Source organism: Chlamydotis macqueenii, chromosome Z (assembly GCF_036417535.1).
Source record: "Chlamydotis macqueenii isolate bChlMac1 chromosome Z, bChlMac1.mat, whole genome shotgun sequence".
In the NCBI taxonomy this organism is placed as follows: domain Eukaryota; kingdom Metazoa; phylum Chordata; class Aves; order Otidiformes; family Otididae; genus Chlamydotis; species Chlamydotis macqueenii.
Window position 1 is genome coordinate 68,239,629 of NC_141593.1, and position 9,114 is coordinate 68,248,742.

At 51.3% G+C, this 9,114-nt stretch overlaps 1 protein-coding gene across 2 annotated transcripts; it reads left to right on the top strand.

The window, feature by feature from the left end:
- The first annotated feature begins 2,283 nt into the window (after positions 1–2,283).
- On the top strand, positions 2,284–8,268 carry LOC104474999 (TOP1 binding arginine/serine rich protein, E3 ubiquitin ligase). Of its 2 annotated transcripts, none has more exons than XM_086770923.1 (2): positions 2,284–2,511; positions 4,705–8,268. In XM_086770923.1, exons 1-2 carry the CDS (start codon positions 2,350–2,352, stop codon positions 7,705–7,707), a joined length of 3,165 nt encoding a protein of 1,054 aa, XP_086627049.1. In that variant the 5' UTR covers positions 2,284–2,349; the 3' UTR covers positions 7,708–8,268. The 2 variants fall into 2 exon arrangements, with proteins under 2 accessions (XP_086627049.1, XP_086627050.1); XM_086770924.1 differs by lacking the exon at positions 2,284–2,511 and adding an exon at positions 2,823–2,932.
- Positions 8,269–9,114: the final 846 nt, after the last annotated feature.

The window sequence follows — 9,114 nt, forward strand, 5'->3', positions numbered from 1 at the left end:
GAACACTGCAGCTGGCAACTGCTTGAGCACCACGATGAGGACAACAGCTCACCGAAGCTGAGCTCTTACTGCGCGGACAGCGAAGGATGATCCAGCCACTCAGCTTTGGGTCACAGAAGAAGTCAGTGGAGAGGTAGAGAGCCTTTCTGCCAGCACAGAAACCTTTGTAGGGGCACTGCCTACAAATTTTAATGTATTTGTGGGGTGACGCAGCTGATGTGGCAGATGCTAACAAAACCCAAGAATCAAATAGCCTGAGCCTCCCAAGCTGTTGCTGCCTGAGATGGCATTGTCCCTGGTGCCAGGGCGAGCCAGTGTGAGTCCCACTGTCAACAGCTTGGGCACTGCTGGTGCTGTGGCTGCTGCTCAGCAGGACACAAGACCAAGGCCCCTCCACACTCTCACTCCCACAAAGCTGCCGGTGGGGAAAACCCCTACTGCTGACCAAGGGACCCCAGAGGACCCGACGGCCCAGGAAGTGAGGCCAGACCCCCCAGGGGAAGGCTTTTCCCTGGCTTCAAGGTCTGTGGGTGGGATGAGGTGCTGCCAGTCTGTGCAGGCTCTTGGAGAAGAGCCACAAGACGTCTGCTTTTCTCAGCTGTGTAGAAAACCAGCATGCCAAACCAGACCCATTTAACTTCCAGAATTGCTTCTTTTCAGCTCATACAATTAGATCACCCTGTGAGGAGCCTGGGACACCTTCCATCTTCCCATGTCAGTGACTTAGGGAGTTCCAGAGATGGACTCTCCAAGTGGATCCCACCTTGTCTAAGAGCCGATATATGCACACTGCATTTAGGAAGTTGACTGAGTAGGACCATTCTGGATACAGATCCCTCCTGCCATGCCAGCGATGGCAGTCAGTAATGGTCTCAGTGCCAGCAAAGGGCACAGGTGACAGCGAGGCTCTCAGCTCCGACTGGGACAGGACTGGTATGTGTGCGCCCCAGGTGCAGCTACTGGGGCAAGCAGGGTGAATAAAGCAAGGTCTCAGCACCAGTAGGCACAGCACGACTGCAGGTCACAGCCCAGGTGCCTGGTGCTGCCTGCTGGGGAGCCAAAGTGGCTGCATCTCCCCCAAACACCAGGGAAAAGTGTTGGGACTGGGGATATTAACTCCTCAACAACCTTCAAGCTGGGCTGGCTGGTGGGCAGGAGGCACTGGGTCCAGGCAGGATATCAGGCACAGGCCCATGCTGGGATTTAGGAAGATCTGCTGGTGTGGAGGGTCTGTGGGTTAAGTGTGTCAGTGCATGCCTGCATGTTTACTCATGAGCAGAAAATGGGACCACCTGTTACGCAGGAGTAGGAGGGCTGGGGATATGGAGCAGGGTTATCAGATGGACAGACAAGCTGTGCTGGTACTCAGCACATCTGTGAACCCATGTGTGCTTTCAGGAGTGAACCTTACTGGCTGTACAGGAGAAAAGGGACATGGCTGGCTGTGCTCAGGTTTTATGTGAGTCCTGGTAGTACTACATGCAGGCAGTGTGGAAGGCAGTGCCTTGTCTATGGCAGCCTGTAGAGCTGGCTGTGTCAGTGTATGTTTTTTTTTGCCCATATAGGTATGTACATCCCTCACAGATACGTGCTTGTACAAATGAGTACGGAGAGATCTTTACCTCTTTCATAATAACTGTTCGTGCGCTATTTACCTTCTCTGACCACAGAGTTCCTCCAGCCTTCCCACGGATCTCTCCATACCCTCGGTGTCAATGCCAAGCTCCCAGCAGTGTTCCACGGGCTCTGCCATTGCCTCGGGCAGCCCCGTTCCAGGAGCCTGCTCTCCAGCTGCTGCTGTGCAGCCACCCGTGACCCGCCGCGGACGAGGCCGCAGGGAAGCAGCAGCGCGGCAGCAGGCACCTGCGGGACAAAATGCACTGCCCGTTGGCAGCGGTAGCACCGGCACCCGCCCCTCCGCCGCTACCCCTCAGATCCCGGTGTCCGCTGCCTCCACCCAGAGGCACACCCAGCTCTGCTCCCGCTGACCCTGCGCGGTAAACCCGCCCTCCAGGCCGGGCGGCGCCCGGGGCCTGCCTTCTGCCGCCGCTCCAAGCCCGCCGCCCCGGGCCTTCCCCTCCTCGCCATGGTTCCGGTTCCTGCCCCCGTGGCCCCGACCCGCATCAGGCGGCGGACCTGGCGCAGGTGCCGCCACCCCGGCCCCGCCCACTCCTCGGCCTCCGCTCAGCGGCGCTTCCGCCCGCCGCCGAAGATGTCACCACCCAGAACGGAACTGACGCCAGAGAACGGCGCCCGTCTTCCGCTCCCGGCAGGCAGCGCAGCCGCCCGGCGCTGCCCCGCTGGTGGCGGGGGGCAACCGTTCCCGTGGCAACGCCGCTTCCGCCACCGATGGCGGAACCGTTACGGCGCCTGGCGGAGGGCGCCCGTCGCCGCCGCCGCCTGGCGGGGGAGGAGCGGCGGGAGGCTCCCGGCTCCGGCCGCTGCCGGACGCGTCACCGGCTGAAGGCGGCCGCGGTCCCGGCGCGCACCGGGAGCGAGGGCCCGGCAGCGGTGAGCGTGGGCGTGGGGGGGGCGGCAGCGGCGCCAGGCCCTTCTTGGGGGCTGGCGGCGGCCGGGTCGGCGGCCCGGGCCGAGAGGGGCACGGAGGGGAGAACTGGGCGGGGGAGGGGGGGGCCGATCCCCTTCCCCGGGTGCCTGCGTGCGTGCCCTTGTGACGCCCTGTGCGTGTGTGCGTGTCTCCCGCAGCGCGTGTCCGTGTGGCTGTTTCGCGTGTCTGTGACTGCTGTCCCCCCGCTCCCGGGAGTGCTGCGACAGATGAGCTAAGGGGTTTTAAAGCAGCGCGGTAACTTATTTCCACTGGACTGTAATGCTTGGGGACAACGCTGGTGCCAGAATCAGCTGAAAATAGATGGATTTGTCGGTAACCACACTTCACAGCTTGATTAGATGCAAAGGCAGTGTGCACCTGAGGGTGAGTGTAGCAATGACACTTGGCTGTTTCTGCTTCAGTCACAAAAACGAAGACTAATCTGGGCTTCAACACATCACTGGAGACTTTCTAGTCCAACAAGCCATATGTAGTCCAGCATGAGTGCCCAGCAAAACATGGGCAGAGGACGTGGGAACAGGACAGGTCCAGCAGAACTTGGAAACTAGTAGCTTGGTTTGAGTGCAGGACTTGTTTTGACTTTTTTTTTCTTAAAAGACAGAACTAACTGTTCTCATATTTTTCATATGTAAATGCTGGTGTCTTTTGGAACTGTGTTGTGGAGGATACCATGTTAATCCAAAACCGACTGACTCCAAAGCAGTTATTTATGAGTGGGGAAGAAGACAGAGTCCCGTCTGTTACCTTCCTCTCTGGCAGCGTGTTGTGGTTTTGTTAGTGAGGGGGGGGCCTAAGGTGGCAGCTTCTGTAGGAAACTGCTAGAAGTTACTCCCCTCTGTTCAGTGGACCCGGCCGGGCCTACGCCTGCTGCTGGCCAAGGCCGAGCCGATTGGTAGCAGAATGTCCCGTGATAACGCCTCTGCGATAACATATTTAAGAAGGGGAAAACAGAAAAAAAAAGAGAGAGAAGAGAAGATGTGAAGAAGCTGAGCGGGGGCACAGGTGCAGAGGGGGAGGCGCAGGCCTCATGGGCCTTGCAGGCCTCACCCTCTGGCCTCTCACCAGGCGGCCGACTGGGCCCAACTCGGTCCAGCCCGGCTGCAAGAAGTGGAGAGATGAGCTGGATGATATGAAGAGATTCTGAGAGGCATCTGCCAGCCTGTTGTGAAGAACTTTTCTTGTGAGAGGAACGGCTGCAGATGCCAAGGTCAGTGAAGAAGGCGGGGAGCAGTAATGCGGCTCCTGGCCAAGATTCCCCTGCAGCCTGTGGTGACGACCATGGTGGAGCAGGTTGTCCCCCTGCAGCCCATGGAGGTCCACGGAGGAGCAGAGATCCACCTGCAGCCCATGAAGGACCCCACATCAGGGGAGGTGGATGCCTGAAGGAGGCTGTGGCCCGTGGAGGGCCCGCTGGGGCAGCTGTTCTGGAGAGACTGCACCCCGTGGAAGAGATGACCCACGCTGGAGCAGTTCCACGAAGGACTGTGGCGTATGGCTGGGACCCCACAATGGAGCAGGGGAGGAATGTGAGGAGTTCTTCCTCGACCATGAAGCAGCGGCGTGAAACAACGTGTGATGAACTGACCACAACCCCCATTCCCTCTTCCCCCCTGTGCCGCTCGGGGGGGAAGGAGGTAGAGATAATGTTAAGCTTGGGAAGAGGGAGGGGCGGGGGGAGGTTATCTTGTTCTCTGTCTCATTATCCTGCTGTTTGTAGTAATAAATGAATAGTTTTCCCCAAGTGGAGTCTGTTTTGCCCGTGACGGTAACTTTAAGGATTTCTTCCTGTCCTTATCTCAAAGCTCGAGCTGTTTTTCTTATATCATCTCCCCCTATTCTCTTGGAGGGTGGGAGGAGCGAGAGAGAGACTGCATAGTCTGGTCCTGATCGGGGCTGAGCTATGACACAGCGTGATTCAAGCTCTGTTTAAAACTTACAACACTGAAGAGCTAGATGTGTCTGTGAAGAGAAGCCAAACAAAGTAGTTGGGTCATACTGCCTCTTTGTTTGATGCTCTCTCAGTGCTAACGCTGGGTTTTGCAACCATAAGGGAGTCTTTAAGGGTTTCTGGGTCTAGACTGTTAACATTTTTTCTCTCTGAGATAGCAATGATCTTTTGTCTCTTTCTTTTGTAGAACATGATTTCAAGAGATAAGGAGTTTTCAGAAGATAGCAAGTTTTCGCCAAAAGCCAGCACCAGCAAGCTGCCAACAGATGCGTCTCCTGACTCTAAATGCCCCATCTGCTTGGATAGATTTGACAATGTTGCATATCTGGATCGCTGCTTGCATAGGTTCTGTTTCCGCTGTGTCCAGGAGTGGTCAAAAAACAAAGCAGAATGCCCTCTCTGCAAGCAACCGTTTTATTCCATTTTCCATACAATTCGTGCTGAGGATGACTTTAAGGAGTACGTACTCAGCCCTTTAGAACACAGCTCTTTTGCCAGCCCGGACGGCCAGAGGTTTCGTTACCGAACCACCATGACAGGGCCACGCCGCACTGGTATTTCCCCTTCCCGGAGGACGCTGTCCCCTCCAGATAATGGAGTATTGTTTGAAGGGTTGTCGAGAGAACCAGTGCGGCAGAGAGACGGAGAGATTCAGCAGATGATAAGGAGGCTGGCGTCAAGGAGGCAGGCTAGCGCAGAGGGCAGGTCTCTGCGGCAGATTCAGGAGGAGGACATGATCAGCTTCCGCAGAGCTCTGTACCGTACTGGTGTGCGCATTCGTAGTATTCAGGATGGTGGCCGCTATCGAGACATTTCAGCAGAGTTCTTCCGCCGCAACCCCGCTTGCCTTCACAGGTTGGTTCCTTGGTTGAAGCGAGAACTTACAGTCCTGTTTGGTGCCCATGGATCTTTGGTTAATATTGTACAGCACATTATCATGAGTAATGTGACTAGGTATGATCTGGAAAGTCAGGCCTTTGCTGACGATTTAAAGCCATTTTTGTTAAATCGGACTGAACACTTCTTACATGAATTCATCAGTTTTGCCCGTTGTCCTTTTAACTTAGAAGCATATGATCAACACGCCAATTACGATTGTCCTGCACCATCATATGATGAAGGAAGCCACTCAGACTCATCAATTATTACAATATCTCCAGATATGGCTTGTTCTCAAGGACCAGGTAACAGTTTGTCTGTGACTGGTCTTGGTCAGGCTCCCTGGGATGACGAAACTCCGGGGCCTTCCTATTCTGTTTCAGAAGGGGTTCGTGCAACCATAGCTTCTCCTCTGGGGACATCAGAAAGTTCTGATGAGGACTCTGCTACAAAGAGTCAAAGAGCCAAACTGCAGTCGCAATTACAGGCTAATGCTGACTCAAATGACAGTGACTCTTCCTCAGACAATTGTGTTATTGTTGGGTATGTTAAGCCATTAGCTGAGAGGACACCAGAAGTGGTTGAGCTGTCCTCAGACTCTGAGGAGTCCATCAGGGAAGAGAAAAGTGAAGATGTGAAGAAGCAGCAGCCAATCCAGTGTCGCAGCTGGAGTGATAGTGAACGAAGCAGGAGTTTCTCGCCACGTTCCCCCACATATAAGGAGGATGTAGGTAGTTGTAGAAGCTCTTTATCTCCTGCAGTTGCGAAGACAGAGTCAAAAGATGGTGAAAAGAACAAGTATAAGGTAAAAGATCTGTCTCCACAGGACTTGAGCTGGAGCCCTTCTCCAGGGAGTGACACAGTATGCTCCCCTTGGAATCACAGGCTGCCTAGAAAGGGAAAGTCCAGGAGCCCACAGTCCTGTTCACGGAACAGTCGAGGAAGTCATGGCCATCGGTCTAGGAGGGAGCATCGTAGCAAAAGCCAACTTAAAAGGAGACGATCGAGAAGCAGAGATAGTAGCAAAAATAGCAAAAGAAGCAGCAGGAGGTCGAGGGCTCATGACACCAGAGTGTCTCGAAAAAGCCAGAGGCGCTCACTAAGTTGTGAGAGCACTCCATCCAGAGAAGTAAGCAGATCACGATCACGTAGCAAAGGCTATGGCAAAAGGAGATCAAGAAGCAGAGACAGTGATCGTTATTATATAAGAGATAGTTATCAAAGTAGATACCAGTGGGGTTATGCTTCCTGTAGTCAAAAGGCGCTTAGAGATGGCTATGAATCTTCCAGCAGGAGGAGGACTCAGTCTCATGCTCTCTATTCAAGGCAATCTGCTAGTCCAGAATACAGGATACGATCATTTGTTGAAAGGACAGATCCGCATAGTCGGAGGGGACTCAGTCAGAGACACTGTTACTGTTATGAGAGATGCAGGTCAAGGAGTCGATCAAGCAACAGATCAAGGACTCCTTCTGGAGGAACTAGCAGAATGAAAAGTGAAAAGCCTGGTGGAAAAAGGAAGTACAAAACTCGCCACTTGGAGAATGCATTAATGGAGAGCACAAGTCTAGAAAGAGAAAATGACCCTAGGAAAACTTTCTCAAAAATCAGTGATGGCTACAAAAATGAAGATAGCCTTTCAGACAATCGAGCAACCAGTGAGACAAAGCATAAGAAAAAGAAAAAAAAGATGAGGAGTCCAAGCGTGGAGATAGTCTATGAAGGAAAAATGACAGACACAACAAGGCATCTTAAAAAGAAAAAGAAAAAGCATAAGAAGAAACACCGGAAACATCACACGAGTAACTCGGCACATTCTTCTCCAGTGGTGATTACCATTGATAGTGATAGCAGCAAAGAGCCAGAAAATACTGAATGTAACAGCAGTATTACTTGGATAGGCACAACTCAGATGAGTGAGAGGGAAGACAAGTCCTCATCTTCTTTTCTGGAAAGGACAGAATGTGAAGATATTTATGGAGTTGGTGAGGAAACTGGAGGAGCCGCCCAAAACTACAGTATTCCTGCCAGAAGAGGAGACTTAGATGGTGACATTAAAAATGCTAATCTTGAACCTCAAGAAACAGCAGCTGATCGGAGTCTTACCATAGCAGATACCACCAGTAACACCACTCGCATAGAAACTGTAACCAGCTATGTTCGAGGAGCACCAGCAGCGCCTTCCAGTCAACTGCCTTCCCCCAGGATTTCCTTCCTAGAGTGTCCAGAGAGACGACCATTGATACTAGAACTGCCAAAGAGACTTGTGAACAGATCCTCCTGGTTTGGTTTCCCAGAAGAAAAAATGTAGCGCAGTTTCCATGGAACACTTCTTAAAATTCTAAATTTGTTTTAACCTTTTTTCCCCTTGAGAACAAAACCACCTGATGTGATTTGTGTATGTTAAAAGATGTCTGGGAAATGTGTAGAACCTGTGAATGTGTATGCACTTTTAAGTCAAAGAAAACAGGATATTGTTAGTACGTAACTGTCAAAGTTTCTCGGAAGACTGTTTGGATGTTCTAATTTCATAAAGCCATCCTGTATTCTTGTAGTAGGTAAAATATATCCATAGAGTATTTCAAAGTTTTGTCAAAAACAAATAACGAAAAAGGAGCCCAAACCAAAAGCCAGGAAATGCATTTTATGGGGATAGCTCTTCTTAGACGAAGGAAAAATAGCTTAGTTTATAAAGAAATATTCAGGCTGAATTCTGCCATTATTTTTATTTGATTTAAGCTGCAGATCTCTGCTGAAAAGTAGTCAGCAATTTCCATGTAGATCTTCAACAGGACTTCCAGTAACATAAAAGTGAACTATGTCAAAATCTGAATAAAGCAATAAGAGGTTGGTGGGTTTTTTTTTAAATTAATTCAAATGTGTGGACTGTGTACTTTGCAAACAGAACATTTATCTTTCATTTTTGAGTGTCTTACCAGTACAGACCACTGGATGCTCGTGCTGTCACGAGTACTCCACATTGGAAGGGACTTTTGGAGGTTGTCAGGTTCCAGCCTTCACTGAAAGCAAGAACAACTTTGATGGCATTGCTCGAGATTTGTTCAATTTTGAATATTCCCAAAGCTGGAGGGCCTCTCGGTGCTATTTTTTTCTGATGTCGGAGTGGGAATTTTTTTTTTGCCAGATTTCTTTTTTGTATTTCCCTTGTTGCATCTGTGTCTTCTACCTCGTGTCCTGTTGCTGTGCAGCTCCCAAGGAGCCTGTTTTCCTCTTCTGTATGCCCTACCACTGCATCATTGAAGATGTCCCTCTTGTCTGTAGCTTTGGCAATAAAAGCAGCAACTCCTGATGTCCTTGCTTTTGGCTACATTCACTCTGCTCAGCTCATCCTAGATGTCCTCATGCAAGGCACAGGAGTCACATAGGATTTTGTTCTCTGGATTTGGGCCTTCTCTGTGTGCACAGCAGTAGCTGTCGGGGCTGAGCCAGGAAGTTGCCTTCTGTCTCCCCTGTATTACTGCCTGCTGAATGGTGGGGTGACCTTGGCTGATTGCCTGCCAGATACCCCGCGAGCTGTTCTTTCACTTCCCCTCCTCCACAGGATGGGGGAGAAAATAAGATGGGAAAGCTTGTGGGTTGAGATAAGGACAGGGAGATCACTTAACAAATACTGTCACAGGCCAAATAGACTCAAGGACAATTAATTTAATTTATTGCCAATTAAAAATTTACTGTGATCATGAGAATCAAAAGACAA

Bases quoted from the DNA above. Each gene is read 5' to 3' on its own strand.
- LOC104474999 (XM_086770923.1), top strand. From the start codon at position 2,350: ATGGCGGAACCGTTACGGCGCCTGGCGGAGGGCGCCCGTCGCCGCCGC. The intron at 2,512-4,704 runs GTGAGCGTGGGC...TTTCTTTTGTAG, and splicing joins GGAGCGAGGGCCCGGCAGCG to AACATGATTTCAAGAGATAA.